We start from the raw sequence: 18,444 nt of genomic DNA, 5'->3' as shown, positions 1-18,444 counted from the left end.
GGCTTTTAAGGGAATTAGCTGAGAAGGAAACATATCTTGTACACATCACCATTATCCCTAGGGATCCTCAAATTACATGTGAGGAATAATCTCTCCAACTCACTCATAATTTTAGCAGTCCTAAGAACTACATATCTTCAGTTCACCCATAATTTCCACTTCTTTCCTTCAACAGAAACACCACCTGACAGGTCTTAACTAAAAGTGAATGACAGCACTAGCAGCTTACTTAAAAGTGTAAAGTGAATGCATATTTATGAGAACCCAGAGTAATAGTTTATGGGCCTCAGAACTAAAGGTGCACTAAGGCATATTAGGAGACACAATTTTACCTTCAAAAGGCAAAGTGGGCTATAACTAGTGATGGGATCCATGCTTTTGTTAAGATAATAGCACAGAGGAGCTCAGCTAACTTTAAAATTGATCTTAATTTCTCCAGACATACTACACCACTCTTTTCTTTCTGAAGGCTCACAGAAAAGGCACTACAGGTGTGATTGTGTAGTGTAATGAAATGTGGCAAATAATGGCATCTTCCTCCTCGCTTCAGCACTGGACTTGATGCTTTACAGGTGAATACCTGGCATCATTCATGCAGTCCACAAGGCAAACCCCATCCTGGGCTGCATTAAGAGGAGTGTGGGCAGCAGGGCAAGAGAGGGGATTCTGCCCCTTGACTCTGCTCTGTTGAGACCTCACCTCCAATAGTGCCTCCAGTTCTGGTGTCTCCATCACAAGGATACAGAACTGCTGGAGGATGTCCAGAAGAGGGCCACAAGGATGATCCAAGAGCTGGAGCATCTCTGCTGTGAGGATAGGCTGAGGGAGCTGGGGGTGTTCAGCCTAGAGAAGATAAGACTCTGAGAGGACCTTAGAGCTGCCTTCCAATTCCTGAAGGGATCCTCCAGGAAGGCTGCAGAGGGACTTTTCGTCAGGGTGTCTAGAGACAGGACAAGGGGGAATGGTTTGAAGCTGAGGGAGAGCAGGGTTAGACTGGAACTTAGGAAGAAGTTCTTCAGTATGAGGGTGGTGAGACTCTGGAATAGGTTGCCCATACAGGTTGAGGATTTCTCCTCCCTGGGGGTGTTTAAGTCCAGGATGGATGAGGCCTTGGGCAACAAAGTCTAGCCTATGGCAGGGAGGTTGAAGAAGGTGATCTCTGAGGTCCCTTCCAGCCTAAGCCATTCTATGATTTGCAAATATTGCAATCTTCAATATTCATGAAGCATAGCTGGGCTTCACTTCACACCTTCTCTTTAGACATACAAATTTGTCAAGTAACTTAAATATTGTATTTTTCCAATTATTTTGCCATCAGAGTGATGGCAATGAGTTTATCTGAGAACTTTTGATTTTATTTCATCATCTGCACCAGCATCAGTGCTCTGTTAATGTTTTAACTAATAAAGCCAGTTGATTTCAGTTATAGTCCCATGTTGAATGTGACTATATAATAAACAATGTCAATAGTGAAAGACACACATCAGGGCAACTTGTTCAAAGAAACAAGGATTGCTCCCAGCATAATTTTTTACCCAAACTTTATTCCAGAGGATGATCTTTTAAGCATGCTCCCTGCTGTAGGAAATATAAAAAAGCTGGAGAGACTGCTAAGGAAAATAGTCTACCACCTGGAAAACTATTTGAGGAGATAAACCACGGACCTGTCTTCTATTCCTGACTATTCCATAAAATTACTGGATGACTTTGGGAAATCTCTTTTCCTTGCAAAAATTTTGGTACTCCTCAAAGAGGTTCCCGTCTAATGGTGTCATAGAAGAGAAAAACACTCATGGGTATTATCTACCAGATATAATTCTTTGATGGCCTCTATTAATGCCTTTTAAAAGATTTATAATCACATTTATAAACACAATTAGAAACAATTAAAAAAAAGTACCTGAAAAAGTAACCAAATCTGCTACTGACATTTTAAAAATTACATTTACAAATACAATGAAAAATGATGAAAAAGGTACCTGAAAAGGTAAGCACATCTGCTACTGATCCTTTTAAAATTACCCTGACAAAGTCAATGAGAAATGATGAAAAAAGGCACCTGCAAAGGTAACCCAATCTGCTATTGACCCTTAAAGGCAGATTTTTACTCTTTAAAAATGCCTCTTAAATATTTATAAACCCACACACAAAGCATTTTCAGTTTCTGGAATTATAAACATACAAAATTCAACAGAATTCAACAGAAAACTAAATTTTAGCTATGCTTGTTTCTTCACAAATTGCCTCCATGGACACTGCTCTGATCACAAACGTCCCCTACACAGCCCCTCCCTCTTCCCTTGCTGAAGCAGTCCCTCTGTGTAAAGTCACCTAGTGCAGCCTACCAAGCGAGGCAATAAGCAGAAGTTCAGCCATGCACCATTAGCTGACCAGTGACCTGGTCCTAGTTCAAGTGCATCTCCTCTAGGAGAGTCTGGATGTGCAGCATCAGCAGAGAGAACCCCCAGCCTCCCATCAGGACAGTTCCCAGCAGACAGCCCAGGACAGATGAGAGAGGTTATTTGTAAACTGCCTGAACAGCCCTCTGCTGACATTTCTTGCTCTGATTGATTCTGGTCTTTAAACATAGCAGAAAGGACACATTTGTTATACACAGCATGCAGAGTGAAAAGCAGTCAGGGCATCTCTTTTGCAGCTCCTCACAATCTAGGGGTTTGTCTCACATTCAGATCAAATTATTTTTCTGAATATCTCCTTTTGTAGATAGATTAGCTAGATAGGTAGATAGATTAGATAGATAGATTAGCTAGATAGGTAGATAGATTAGATAGATAGATAGATTAGCTAGATAGGTAGATAGACAGACAGATAGATAGATAGATGGATAGATAGGTAGGTAGGTAGATAGATAGGACAGATATAGAGTAGATAGATTAGGTAGATTAGATAGGATAGATTAGATAGGTAGGTAGACAGATTAGATTGATAGATAGCTAGATTAATAGATTAGATAGATTAAATAGACATAGATTAGGTAGATAGATTGATTCATAGAGTGATTCATAGACAGGATAGATAGATCAGATAGACTGATAGATTAGATAGATCAGATCGATTAGATAGATAGGTAGGTAGGTAGATAGATGGGTAGGTAGGTAGATAAATAAATAAAACCAGATATAGAGTAGATAGATTAGGTAGACAGATTAGATAGAACAGATTAGATAGGTAGATTAGATTGACAGATAGATAGATTAATAGATTAGATAGATAAAATACATATAGATTAGATAAATTAGGTAGATTGATTCACAGACTGATTCATAGACTGGATAGATAGATTAGACTGACTGATAGATTAGATAGATAAAACAGATATAGATTAGATAGACTAGGTAGACAGATTAGATAGACTAGATTAGATAGGTAGATAGATTAGATTGATAACTAGCTAGAGTAATAGATTAGATAGATAAAACAGGTATAGATTAAATAGAATAGGTACACAGATTCAATAGGGTAGATTAGATAGATTCATAGACTGATTGATTCACAGACTGGATAGAGATAGGATAGACTGATAGATCAACAGATAGATAGATAGATAGATAGATAGATAGATAGATAGATAGATAGATAGATAGATAGATAGATAGATGATTGGTTGATAGATTGGATAAAAAGATTAGACAGATACATCGATTAGATAGGTAGATTAGATAGGTCAATAGATTAGATTGATTGATTAGATAGATAGACAGACAGATAGATTGATAGAGCAGCAACACGAAATGAACACCCAGCAGTACATTAAAATATCCCCAAAACAAGAGGAAAAGATGATGCTGTAGAATGTTTTGATAGTTCCACCACATTATGCTGAGAGCACAGGCACTGAAAAGCAAAGGTCAGGGTTACAATTGAAATGTGCCTCTTTCCCCTCATCCCTCTCTTTTAGCCTGCACTTTCAACATGAATTTTATACTCCTTGAGAGAGAGAAAAAAAAAAAGGTGAAATTCAAGATTATGCTTTCAGTTCTCCTGAAATCTTGATTTTGGTGAAAATACTCAGTATTAATTTTTCCACAAGTAAAACTGCAGTCAGAAAGTTATGTATTTTCTAACTATAAATATCTTGGAAAGCTGCTCCACTTCAAAGTGAAACTTTATCCATATGGAACATATGACTAGGACTGAAATCCAGTAGTCTCTTGGTGCAGGCACTCTTTCACTTTCAATTCTAAACATGGATGAGCAAAGCAATACTCCAGTCTCCAGTGCCCTATTTAATGGTTTTACTATTTATTGTATTTACTTTAAATACATACAAAGGTAAACCACTTTTTTTTTTCCACATACCTATGGGTGACTGTAAGATTCAATAAGGCAAAGTACAAGGTCCTGCACATAGGGAGAGGCAACCCTCAATGCCACTACAGGATGGGGGATGATGAGACTAAGAGCAGCCCTGTGGAGAAGGAAGTCCAACAGCATCCTGAGCTGCATCAAAAGCCACATGGCCAGTAGGCCAAGAGAGGTGATTCTGCCTCTCTGCTCTACTCTGGTGAGACCTCACCTGCAGTACTGTGTCCAGTTCTGGGACTCCCAAACACAAGAGAGGCATGGACCTGAAGGAGCACGTCCAGAAAAGGGCCACTGAGATGATCAGAGGGCTGGGGCTGTTCAGCCTGGAGAAGAGAAGGCTCCAGGGAGACCTTAGAGCTGCATTTCAATATCTGAAGGGAACCTACAGGGAGGTTGGGGAAGGACTGTTTAGAAGGGCTTGTGGTGATAGGATGAGGGGCAGTGGTTTAAAACTGGAGCAGGGCAGATTTAGGTTGGACATCAGGAGGAAGTTCTTTACCATGAGAGTGGTGAAACACTGGAATAGGCTGCCCGGGGATGTGGTTGAGGCTCCATCCCTGGAGACATTCAAGATCAGATTGGATGTGGCTCTGTGCAGCCTGCTGTATTTGGAGGTGTCCCTGCTGAGTGCAGGGGGATGGACAAGACACCCTTTGAGAGTTCCTTTCAACCCAATGCAATCTGTGAATCTGTGAATTATGAAAAACAAGGAGACCTTTCCTCTAAGGTTCCTGGCTGATGAACTGACATCATTGGTAGTGAGCTGGCTGGTCAGCATGGAAGTTTTCCAGAATGATTACTGAGTTAGCAGTGTGCAAAGTTCCCTGGTGGTATTTTGACAACAGACAACAAGCAAATAGTGGAGAAACATTAGAACCCTTTCCAGTACCCAAATCTTGTTCATTTTATCTTCACACTTACGGGTTGGATTTTGCTCCCACTTACAAGAATGACCATCTGAAATAACTCTGCTAAATTCCACAGTGTGATCCCTGTCCCAAATCTCCACCATTGTAAAATCTAATCTTCCTGCTCATGGCCTCTTGACTGTAGGAAGTGTTTCTCTTCAGACCAAAAATTACTGGAAAGGTAACTGGATAAAGCAAAAGTCACCACTGAACTATGCTTTCTAATTTCTATTTTTGCACCAGCGAGAGAAGTAAAACAGGGAAGACAGTCCTCTGTGGACTGCATCTGCTTGCTTTTGCCTCAGCCAAAGTATTTTCTTCCCTCTCTCTGTAGAGTACATGACAGCACTTCCCTCTTTGTCCTTTTCATGATGATTGCTCATTAGAATTTGATAGTTTTCTCTATTCAAATAAACCAGGTCATACTCACTCCTTCCACGAAGCCATTTGGACAGAAGCTCTTCCACGGAATACAGGCTGTGGGCTCCGTGGTTTTCCAAGCTGCCTATCAAGATACAGGGAGCCTCTGTGCTACAGACATGAGTCTGATTTTCTTGTAACTCTACCAACCATTTCCATCTGGTATTGTACTTAACAGGTTGATTTTCTGAGACACTTCACACTATGAAGTATGCTAAGGATTGTACCTTCAGTTCTATTTGGTTTGCAATTTATTCAATGTTTCTCCCTGTGCCCTTCATTCTAGTTTGCAGAGTCCTCATCTATTCCAGAAAAGACAGAGTGGACTGCAGCCTCTCTTTTTGGGGAGGAAAGTATCTCTTCACTACTGGCTTCACTCCATTTCTGTCTAATGATCAGTAGACAAAACACACTGTCCTACACCTGAACACCATGCAACAGGCTGTGCCAAAAACCAAACTGCATTTGGGTTTGACTGTGCTTTCCACATGCATGGAATACTGAACACCATTCACTGCAGATGGCATAAAATACCTCTAAAAACACATGGATTTCATAGATTCATAGAATGGCTTGGGTTGGGAGGGAGCTTAAAGATCATCTAGTTCCAACCCCCTGCCATGGGCAGGGACACCTTCCACTGGACCTAGCTGCTCAAGGCCTCTTCCAGCCTGGCATTAAACACCTCAGCCACGACCTCTCTGGGCAACCTGTTCCAGCGTCTCCCCACCCTCATGGGGAAGAATTTCTTCCTAATCTCCTGTCTAAATCTGCCCTCCCACAGCTTCAATCCATTACCTCTTGTCCTATCACTACAAGCCCTCACAAAACATCCCCTTCTGGCTTTCCTGTATGCCCCTTCAACTACTGGAAGGCTGCTCTAAGGTCTCCCCAGAGCCTTCTCTTCTCCAGGCTGAACATCCCCAACTCTTCTGTCCCCATAGGGGGGGTTCTCCAGCCATCTTCGTGATCCTCCTCTGGATCCACTCCAGTGGCTCCATGTCCCTCTTACACTGGGGGCACCAAAACTGTATGCAGTGCCTCTAGGTGGGGTCTCACAAGCGCAGAGCAGAGGGGAAGAATCACCTCTGTTGTCCTGCTGGTCACACTTCCTCTGATGTAAACTATCATATCAACATTCCTAAAGTAATTCAGCCAGTAGGATTGATCTGACCTACAGAGGCCACTGGACTGAAACCAAAAGAGAGGAAGTGAATACTTCACTACCTATACAGGAAGTGAATCTTTCTTACACTTGTTAATGTGTTTGATGTGTGTTACATGCTCTAAAGACTCTTCCAGACTCACTCGAGCTGTGGCTTGGCTTTGCAATATATTCCACAGCAACACTGGCTTATGGCACTTGTTGCCCTGAGTTTGGTCATACACCTTTGTCCCTGCAGTGCGCCTCCTGCTCCCTGATGCATATTACCTCAGTTTGTGCAGGTAGCCAGATGACAAAGTAGATCAGGGAACTGATTCAACTGAAAAACCGCCCAGCACAACTTTTTTCTTCAAGCTGGATCTAAATGGCAGCTGTGCCACCCCAGAGGCTGGGGTAGTACACACTGAGACATGGGGACAGGAACAAGCAGGGAGAGGTAGGTGTTGCTAAAGGGCACTCTGCAACGTCAAACTGTACCCTCTGACTATCTGGTTGCAGGTGTATCAATACACACCATACAGTGCCAATAGGAACTGGAATTCAGTGACACACTCCAATTGTTACAACGGTCCCTGGCAGAGTCTGTGCCTGGAGGAGGCCCCTCCCAAGCTATTCCCACACATGGCTCAAGAGTTAACATGTCCCTGGAGCAATTTTTAATAAACAATTTATAGCAGCCACTCTGCTTTAGGGATAAAACAGTTTAACAGTGTGGGCAGGGTCATTCAATGCCAGCTGGCCTCTGTGCCAGAAAGCAGCACAAGGCTTAACCTACAAGTGCAGACAGGAATCACCAGCCCAAACTCTGACCTTCCACCTGTTAGAATAGAAGCCTACAGAGATGATTCTTATCCCCCCTTGTTGATTCCTACATCTGCACACAATACCTGCAAAACTCATAGGAGGCCCCCACTTGCATTCTACTTTAACTTAAAACTTCTTCCAGCTCCTGTCAGTGACTGAAGACCCCTCAGGTGAAGCCCACACAAAACAACTCCTTGTGATGTGAACTGGTCAGGTGGAATCCAGCTTCAAAACAGGAGCTGCACCGTGGGCAAGTTAATCAGTGCTGGTAAAAGTCAGGTCAGCACAAGCAGTATGATGCTCAGGAGGTCCAAAGATGAGGGATTTCACGTGCCCTCTGAGGTCAGACTTACTCTCGACAGCTTCGGTGAGCCTGGGCTATGCTCTCATCAGTATGCTGCAACCTTGAGCTGAAGGGACCATGTCTAATGCTACAACACTGTTTCACTCCATATGCTAGTTCATTACCCAGCTCCTCTGTTTTGACTGCCAACAAATAATGATGTTTTTCAACACGTCTCCACGAGGAACTGAATGCACAAACATCGCATCATAAATGCCACCCAACATCTGCCAGGCAGTTACCATCTTCCCATGACTATCACCTAGGCTGAACCTGAGCAAGTGATTTAGTGATGAGCTGTAGCACGTCCTCTTACCTATCACACACTAGATCATCCAAACTCCAATTCTTCTGAACAAGAAAGCCCACAGGTATTGGGCTTAAAATACCATAGAAAAATTAATTCTAACAAAGCCCCCACATGCATTCTAAAATTACTGTTCCTTTTTTTAATGAAAAAACAAATATCACAATGGAGGCTGTTAGCACTGCTACAAATCTTATGCCAGGCACTAATGCAGATGCAGTGATGATAAGATACTCACAGAAAATAAACTAAGGAAAAAAAAGGCTTTTTGGGAACCTTTCTTATTTAACCAGCAGTCAAAAGTCTCAAAAATATTATTTAACAGATGAGTTATGTGCCAATAGTTTAGCAGAGCAAAACTCATTTGGCTGGCACTGTGGCAGACTGGTGTGGCTGGGATGATGACAAAAGCCCAGATTTCAAGTGAAGCATTTCAGAGATTAAACAGATTAGTGATTCACCTTATATCATCTGGAAATTGAGTAACTGTATCCAGAGCACTCAATCAGCACAGAGGATTTGATGTGCAGTCTTCCAGTACCTGAAAGGGACCTACAAGAAGGCTGCAGAGGGACTGTTTGCAAAGGCTTGCAGTGACAGGACAAGGGGCACTAGTTTGAAATGAGAGAAGAGCAGATTTAGAATGGATGTTAGGAACAAGTTCTGCACCATGAGGGGAGTGGAACAATGGAACAGGTTGCCCAGGGAGGTAGTTGAGGCCCCATCCTTGGAACTATTTAGGGTCAGGCTCGACAGGGCTCTGAGCAATCTGATCTAGTGGAAAATGCCTGTGCTCACTGCAGGGATCTAGGACTAGATGACCTTTGGAGGTCCCTTTGAACCCAAACCATTCTATGATTCTATGATTTCCTATATTCCACTTCCTGCTGTGGAGAAAGTTATTCACTTCTAGTGCTTTGCTGTACTGCTCCAATTGCTACACAAATGAAAAAGCTCCAAAAAACCTTTGCATTTGTGAATACTTTACATAGTGTTTATTTTTAATCAGCTTTTACCATCGAGTGAAGCAAAAGCCAGTTGCATGATGTTTGCAATGTCTGTAACTGTAATTCAAATTAAGCAACTGCCTTTTTATATTTTCATTCTAGCAGTTTGAGCTTATTAAGATCCTTCTCCTGCTGCCCTGTTACTTCATTTCCCATCCAATGCTTCAAGCCTGCAAGATCCTAGGAGGCAATCCCATAAAAAGTTCAAGACCTTGAAAAACCACAGCATAGCCAGTTCCTAACTTTCTTCCAAAATAAGGCATAAATAAGCAAAAGCTCCCACTGGAAAACTATTATAAATACAATCCAGATAGATGGAGAGTTGACAATGTGCAATTAATGATCTCATGCACGATCACAATCACTAACATGACGGAATCCATTTAAAAAGCCAAATGACTCTTCCATGGTTATGCCTTCCCTCAACACAGAACTCTAACACCATTTTTAAAGCCATAATAGGTACAACACCTGCTGAACTGCATACTGCACATGGGCATGCCTTGAAGCATGACATACCTTCAGTTAAACCTCTTGAACTGAGCCAAGGCGACTCTTTGCCTTTCTTCTTAGACTAGTGCCCCCTCCAAAGTTTGACAGACTCCTTGCTGCCTTGTATTTGCTGGTCCAGACAGTGGAGGACTTGTGGAGGTTTAAGAGTTTGCCACTCTCCATTGCAGGACAATGCCTGGACCAAATTTAATTGCAGCAAAAAACTAGCACCACATCTCATAGCACTAGAAGTGAAGAAATGCAGTTACAACTATGCATTATGTTCACCTTAGACACATAGCAAGGACATGTTGAGAGATGCATGTGCAGTAGAACTTTCATTCTCATGCCTTCCACACTGCTGCCTCATGATAAAATAAGAGAAAATCATAGAATCATAGAATGGCTTAGGTTGGAAGAGGCCTTAGAGATCATCTACTCCAATCTCCCTGCTATGGGCATGGATGCCTCTCAACTAGATTTGGCTGCCCACAGCCTCATCCAACCTGGCCTTGAACACCTCCAGGGAGGAGGGATCCACAACCACTCTGGGCAGTCTACTCCAGAGCCTCACCACCCTCCTATGGAAGAACTTCTTCCTAAGATCCAGTCTAAACCTACTCTCCCTCAGCTTCAAACCATTCCCTCTACTAGTTCTGTCACTTGTGAAAAGTCTCTCTGCAGCGTTCCTGCAGGATCCCTTCAGGTATCGGAAGGCTTCTGTAAGGTCTCCCCAGAGTCTTCTCCAGGCTGAACACCCCCAGCTCCCTCAGCCTGTGCTCACAGCAGAGCTCCTCCAGCCCTTCCATCATCCTTGTGGCCCTCCTCTGGACTCACTCCAGCAGCTCTGTGTCCTTCTTCTGCTGGGGACACCAGAATTGGGTGCACGATTGGAGATGGGGTCTCACAACAGCACAGGAAAGGGGCAGAATCCCCTCTCTTGCCCTGCTGGCCACACTCCTCTGGCTGCAGCCCAGCACACAGCTGCCTGCTGGGCTGCGTGAGGGCACTGCCAGCCCATGGGGAGCTTCTCATCAGTCAACACCCTCAAGTCTCTTCCTTCAGAGCTACTCCCAATCCAAGTCTGTAGCCAGCCTGAATTTGTGCCTGGGAGCCAGACCCAGATGCAGGACCTTGCACTTTGACTTGTTGAACCTCATGCAGTTTACACTTCTCAAGCCTGTCAAGATCCTTCTGGATGCCATCCCTTCCCTCAAGTGAGTCCAGCACACCATACAGCTTGGTGTCATCAGCAAACTTGCTGAGGGTGCACTCAGTGCCACACTGCACATGTCACTGACAAATCAGATTTGTAGGTCAGTGCCCAACTTTCCTTACATTTATTTTGCCATAATATTACTTGCAGATGTAAGCATATGCACCACATGCAGAGAATGAATCCATCTGAACACTGCATGCATAGAAAAATGATGTCTGTGAGTTGCTTTTAGAGGGAAAAAAAAAGTTAGATTTACAGATTCCCATTGAGATAGGAGCACTTTCAAGTCCACTCTTCACACGTACAAGCCAAGATTTTCAAAGCCTGCTGAAAGAATTTCTAAAAATGCTAAACTGTTCTGCCTCTGAATGTAATGCAGACATGCTGGGGTGTCCTTAGTGAAATTTTAATGCATTTTGGAGTGGATGCAAAGGCTGGGTGTTTTGTTTTTTTTTTTTAAACTGCAGAAATTAAACCATTGAAGAATGGATCAGAGGCTGACAGTAAGTACAAGTGAAAATACATCTCATTGCCAGAACCCTGTAGACAGCAGATACTTTACAGGAATTGCAAGTGCTTGAAATAACACCAGGCTGAAATGTGGTTCAGCAACTGGGAACACTGTGTCAAATTTCACTCTCATTTACACCTATAAAAAATTCCTAGTGATTCCACTGAGTGAAACGGTGCTGTTGTTGATGAGATACCAAAATAAGAGCAGACTATGAGCCTCCATCTGTAGGCAAGTACTAAAGAAGTGTAATATAAAGAAATTTCACCTGTGAAATGGACAGTGTAGCACTCCATCCCTACCCCTGCTTTGCATGGTTTGGGCTCTGTGAAGATGTGGCCAAGCTTCATGTTGCAGCTGTCAGTTTGGTAGGGATCTCTAGGATCCAACAGTATCAAGAGGTCACCACCATCACTGTGATGTTTGCAGGCATAAAATCCCTAGTTTGGCTATCCATGTGACCATTAATCCTAGTCCCAGTAGGGGCCAAAATGCAGGGGAGGATCAAACTGCTAAATCTCTGTTCAAATACTCTGCCCCCAGCATAAGAGGGACATGGAACTGGTGGAGCAGATCCAGAGGAGGCCACAACAATGATTGGAGGGCTGGAGAACCTCCCCTATGGGGACAGGCTGAGAGAGTTGGGGCTGTCCAGCCTGGAGAAGAGAAGGCTCTGAGGAGACCTTAGAGCAGCCTGTCAATGCCTGAAGGGGCTACAAGAAAGCTGAGAAGGGACTTTGCACAAGAGCTTGTAGTGATAGGATGAGGGGTAATGAATTTAAGCTGTAAGAGAGGAAATTTAGACTGGAGATTAGGAAGAAATTCTTTCCAGTGAGGGTGGTGAGACACTGGAACAGGTTGCCCAGGAAGGCTGTGGATATCCCCTCCCTGGAGGTGTTCAAGGCCAGGTTGGATGAGGCCTTGAGCAACCTGGGCTGGTGGGAGGTGTCCCTGCCCATGATCTTCAAGGTCTCTTCCAACCCAAACTATTTTGTGATTCTCATATAACCAAGCAAGTTCAAAAACCTCTTTTGCAATGGAGAGGGGATAAGAGTTATCAAAATACACCACCTTGCTCCTTAACATCTCTTCTTGGTTAGTGCACACACTCCCACAGACCTCTGGCTCTGCTCTCATCTTGTCCCTGCTCAGGCCGGGGGCTGCATCTGCCCAGCAACTGAAAAACTGAATAATATCCATGCAAACACAGTACATATCCAGATCTACCATCACCTTTTATGCTCCAAGCCAAGGCAATAAAATATGACTTTACTGCTTTGGTCTTTAAAAAATAAGTGATCACATACTGCGTGTGCTTAAAATCCATCATCAGCCTTCACAGAACACACTGAAAAACATCCAAATCAGCACAAAATGTGGCTTAAGTTAGTACAGCCAGACTGGGCTTCACTTCACAGCAGTGTTTTCCTCAGCTGCTCCTGCTTTAGTTTCCAAGAAGTGATGCCACTGGCACAGAAGTGAAATCTAACCAGCAAGCGCTGACCAAAAGATGTAGTTGGATTTTTGTGAAATTCATTCTTCATAAAAAAACTTCCTCCCAAACATCTGTGGCATGACACTGTGAGGTTTGAAACTCAGCACAGGAAAAGATTCCAAAACTTGCCAACAGTCACACACAATAGCAAAAGGAGGGTTGTTTTGGTTTTTTTTTTGGTTTGGTGGGGTTTTTTTTCCTTTTTTTCTAGTTCTCTTTATTATGAGCTTAATAGTACATTTTTATTAGAAAAAATCCAAGAGAGTGGATGGAATGTTCCTTGTGCAACAAAAAGGGCCATGCTGGGTACTGGAACTGCTTGTTTCTTGGGTTGCTTTTATGCTCTAAATAAACAGTAGGTGAGGTCTCTTCTCTTTTTGTCTCAATGTGGAACAGCAACTATTTGTTTCTGTACTTTACCCTGCCCTCACTTTTCTCCAATAGAAAGCTAAGCTTGCAGAGGATACCAAGCTAAGTGGTGCAGTTGATGAGACTAAAGGACAGGATGCCATCCAGAGGAGATGACAATCTGCCACAGGAAGGGCCTCCTTCTGGAGACCAGGTCCTTGTTCAATACTAAACTGGAGATGGGAACCCCAGAGATGATGTTGCTGCTGTTAGTCTTCAGTCAGCCAGGGTCTTCTCCTTCATATTGTCAGTGCAACCACAACCAGCTCCTGGTTGTGAGTCTGGAACTGCTTTCCTTCACAATCACCCAGCTGCCAGCTGAGTTACTGTGTGGGAAGCTGGGAAGCAATAGAGCCCAGCTCTGCACACCACACTCACACTGAAAGAGGTCTTCTCCATCTCATGAGGGCTTCTGTCAGACAGTGACCCTTGGCACTGGGATGAGGTTCCTCTCTTCTGGCCAAGTCTCTACTTCCCCGCAGCCAAGAGCTTTCAAAAGGGGTCACCTTACCCCCAGTATTTTATCTGTCAGTTCAGGTGGGCAGCTCACTCTCCCCTGTGGTGCTGCTACAGCCAGGGTGTCAGGACTGCCACCCACACCATGGCAAAACCCCACTGCTCTGTGTGCACCATGCCAACGAGCCCTACTTCCACCAGCAAGCCATCATGCTCAGCCTAACACCTTGAGCTTTCCAAAACAGAAAAAGAGAATTCATTTTCATTCATAAATTTTACTCCTTCCCAGGAGATGTGAGGAGCCTTGTTTACTCCAGAGATCCCCTGGGCTACACCTATATAAGCTCCAGCCCCGAAAGGATTAAGCCAGCAAATCAGAAGATACAGAGCAGACAATAAGCAGACCTTTGAGTCTACAAATTGGAGGCTGAATGGTTGGAAAACAACCTCTCCTCATGAAAAATTATGCTACAGCAACACAATAGTACTGGGAGCCAAAAGTATGTCTATTCCTGATTTGTAGACCAGGTTTTAGTTACGCTATAATCCTCTCAGTATGCCTGCTTAGGATCCCACAATCACACGAGTCATGAACACTACCCACAAATCCTGCGGCTTCCATGCCGAGCAAGCAACACACCAGATGAAGAAGGATGGAAAATATACATGTGGAATTGTTTTGGGAACTTAAAGCACACATAACAGTAAACAAAGCAAATATGGCGCAAAACCTGTTGCTATTTTCACAGCATTTGCCGAGCAAAGCTGCATGAATGCAGAAAGATGCATACTGCCTCACACCTTTCCTCTGAGCCCAGCAAATTAAGCACAGCAGCACCAACAGCAGCAGTGAGAAGGAAACAGAGTGCAGGAGAGCTGCCCTGCTTGTTTGCTGATGCATTCATTACAGGTCTGTGGGTATGTGAGGGAGAGCCGAATAAAGGGCATTAAAAGGACTTTTCCTCGCGTCCCCTCCAGAGCCCTGGCTGCCCATGGGGAACTGAACATGGAGAGATTCCCTCAGCACCATTCTCCTTCCTCCAAGCACAGTTGAAGCCAGCTTGAAAAGGTTGCTGCTGTTGTTCCCTGTCCCACTTGGGGACAGTCTTCACGAAGGCAGTGCCACTTTGCTCTGGTAACTAAAAGGCTGCCTCTGCTCCCCGTGGGAAATGTCATGCCGCTGTCGGATAGCGGAGCAGTTGCTGAACAAGAGGCACTACACACAAATTTTGGCTGGTGGCAGGAGAGATGGCTGAAAGCCAGCTGACAGAGAAGAGCAGCATCAATCTTTGTAGCTGGGGGAATCCTCTGGAAATGCTACTCAAGCAAAGAGCAAGCACTAAGGGCAGAGAGGAGGAGGAGGCACGAGCGATCCTTGTGCTTGTGCAGGAGAGGAAAAGGCAAACGGCGGAACCGAAGTGATCAACACGAACTTGAACCGTGGCACAGGGCAAACATGTGGCATGCCGTATGGGAACCCAGAGCAAAACAGAAAGCTTGGAACAAAATGAAATTAAAAATCTGCTTTTATTTAAAATTACTCCACCAAACATCTAACTGCAAACCCTGTTGAAGTTGACATGACTTTGTGACATGTTGTTCCTTGAAGAGTGCCATTTTCCATCACCCAAGGGGAAAAAAAAAGGCATTAAAACCATTTTAATCTGGTTATCAGCAAGGCTAGAAAACATGACATGAGCTACAAAATAACACCACACCAAGAGGTATCTGTTCAGACAGCATCCATCTTCGTACCTACAAGAATCCACAGATACCAGGCAGTTGGGAAGGAAGGGGAACAATTGCTCCCAGCATGGATTCAGAACTTTAAATGAGTTGATAAAGTACTTTCTTTAAAGACAAGACTCATGCAGCTTCCCTTTGCCCACAGTTCCTGGATATAAACTGGCTGGGACAGGGTGATCAGATGTCCACTTCCAAGGCAGATGAGCCATGCAGTGGTAACGTACAGGAAATAGCCCAAGCTGTGGAAAAGTGGGAGGCAATTCTGTGTCATGTTTAGATGCAGCTTTATACACCTCTCATCCTCCAGCAGCCCAGCCTTCTCTCACAGCTTCACAGACTGCATTGGGTTGCAAAGGACCCTCAAAGGGTGTCTTGTACAACCCCCCTGCACTCAGCAGGGACACCTCCAACTAGAGCAGGCTGCACAGAGCCACATCCAGTCTGACCTTGAATGTCTCCAGGGACAGGGCCTCAACCACATCCCTGGGCAGCCTGTTCCAGTATTTCACCACTCTCTCTGTGCAGAACTTCCTCCTGATGCCCAACCTAAATCTGCCCTGCTCCAGTTTATAAACCACTGCCCCTCATCCTATCACCACAAGCCCTTCTAAACAGTCCTTCCCCAATCTCCCTGTAGGTTTCCTTCAGATATTGAAATGCAGCTCTAAGGTCTCCCTGGAGCCTTCTCTTCTCCAGGCTGAACAGCCCCAGCCCTCTGATCATCTCAGTGGCCCTTTTCTGGACATGCTCTTTCAGGTCCATGCCTCTCTTGTGTTTGGAGGTCCCAGACCTGGACACAGTACTGCAGGTCAGGTCTCATCAGAGCAGAGCAGAGAGGCAGAATCACCTCTCTTGGCCTACTGGCCATGTGGCTTTTGATGCAGCCCAGGATGCCATTGGACTTCTAGGCTGGCTCATTGTTGCTGGCTCATGTCCATCTTCTCATCCACCAGTACCCTCAAAGTCCTTTTCTGCAGGGCTGCTCTCAATCTCATCATTACCCAGCCTGCACTGATATCTAGAATTGCCCTAACTTAGATGCAGGACCTTGTACATTGCCTTACTGAGCCTCGTGAGACTCCTCAGCCTACCTTTCCAGCCTGTCCAGGTCCCTGTGGATAGCACCCATCCTTTCCTTCGGTCTTATCAACCTCATTATTCAGCTTGGTATCATCTGCAAATTTCCTGAGGGTGAATTCAGTCTTACTGTTGATCTCATTGATGAAGATATTGAACACCACTGCTCCCAGCACAGACCCTTGAGGGATACCACTTCTCACCCATCTCCATCTGGACATTGAACTTGTGATCAGTACCCTTTGTATGCCATCATCCAACCAATTCCTTATCCACTGGACAGTTCACCCATCAAATCTGTATCTCTCCAGCTTAGAGAGAAGGATATTGTAGGAGATTGTGTCAAAGATGTAGGAAAAGGAAATATTAACATCCTAGTCTATTGTCTCAGTGTGAGACAAATCCAGTCCTACAATGTGAAGGCCTGGACCATCCAGTGTATCAAAACCAGTTACAAAGCAGGGAAAGCATTTAGCTAGAAATGTTGATATTTGAAACTGGAGATGAACAAGAAAATCAGCAGAGTTCCAACAGTTCAGAAAGAGTGGAGCCACAGCACTACATATTTCACTACTATTTCTAAACACAGAACATGGGCCCTATCAATTTATTTAAAACAGTGTCTTCATAAAAGGTTTTGCTGAATGAATTAGTCAACAACATATGAAAAATGTTCCCTTGCAGTGTGCATTATTTTGCAGCACTTGTAAGCAAAACCATGTGTTTGAAGAGGAATATTAAATTTTGTTACACAGACTGGTCTGGCTGAAAAAAAAAAAAAAAACAACAAACAAAATAACTTTTTTTTTTTTTAAGCATACAATTTTTTCTTCAAGTCTCTTACCTATTTGTTTCCTGTACTGGTCAACAGGAGTCCTTGCTGTAGAGGCATCTTTTCTACCCATGGTTTTCAATCCAAAAATCACTGTTAGTATCAGGGGAAAAAAAAAAAAAAAAAGGGAAAGCATTATTCCTAAAATTTTACTGAGGAAATCAATGACTTGTATCAAGCAACATTTACAGGACTATACACCAAGCCATAAGCTTTCTCAGAGTACAGTGAGACACACCTGGGAAGGAACAACACCATGCACCGGTATGGGTTCAGGGTTGACCTGTTGGAGAGTAGTTCCACAGAGAAGGACCTTGGAGTCTGGTTGATAATAAGTTCTCCATGGGACAGCAATGTGCCCAGGTGGCCAAGAAGGCCAATGGTATGCTTGGCTGCATTAAGGACAGTGTGTTCAGCAGATTGAGGGAGGTTCTCCTCCCCCTCTACTCAGCCCTAGTTAAACCACATCTAGAACACTGTGTCCAGTTGTGGGCTCCTCAGTTCAAGAGAGACAGCAAACTGCTGGGGAGGGCTCAATGGAGAGCTATGAGGACGGTTAAGGGACTGCAGCATCTCTCTTATGAGGAAAGGCTGAGAGACCTGGGGGTGTTTAGTGTGAAGAAGAGAAGGCAATGAAAAGAAAGCGAAGAAAAGAAAAAAGAGAGTTGGGACTGTGCTGATTTTACACCCTTCAGCCAAGATATTGAGAGTTGTAAATCACCTTCAGTGCATTTAGGAACAACCACACTGAGTCTTGAATGGGTTTCTCACATTGCACAGTGCATGCAGGTGGCACAAGGATTGCACAGCGAACTGTACCATCACTCATCTAAAGAAGCCCTTTTGGGTAGTTTGGTGCTCCCACATGATCCATGTAGCTGAACAAGTGCCATCTCAGTAGTGTTCTCACCCCTTTTTCCACAGTCAA

At 44.0% G+C, this 18,444-nt stretch overlaps 1 protein-coding gene across 1 annotated transcript in view; it reads right to left on the bottom strand.

Annotated features, from left to right (window-relative positions):
* Nucleotides 1-17,601, bottom strand: part of TRIQK (triple QxxK/R motif containing) — a 41,935-nt gene extending 24,334 nt beyond the window's left edge. Inside the window, exon 1 of the mRNA XM_054385587.1 lies at nt 17,529-17,601. Within this exon, the coding sequence (XP_054241562.1) occupies nt 17,529-17,589 (61 nt within the window). The 5' untranslated portion in view covers nt 17,590-17,601. The remainder of the gene's footprint in view (nt 1-17,528) is intronic.
* Between the last annotated feature and the right edge of the window lie 843 nt (nt 17,602-18,444).

The sequence above is a fragment of the Indicator indicator genome, chromosome 12 (genome assembly GCF_027791375.1).
Source record: "Indicator indicator isolate 239-I01 chromosome 12, UM_Iind_1.1, whole genome shotgun sequence".
Classification (NCBI taxonomy): domain Eukaryota; kingdom Metazoa; phylum Chordata; class Aves; order Piciformes; family Indicatoridae; genus Indicator; species Indicator indicator.
This window is presented reverse-complemented; position numbering and strand designations above follow the sequence as displayed.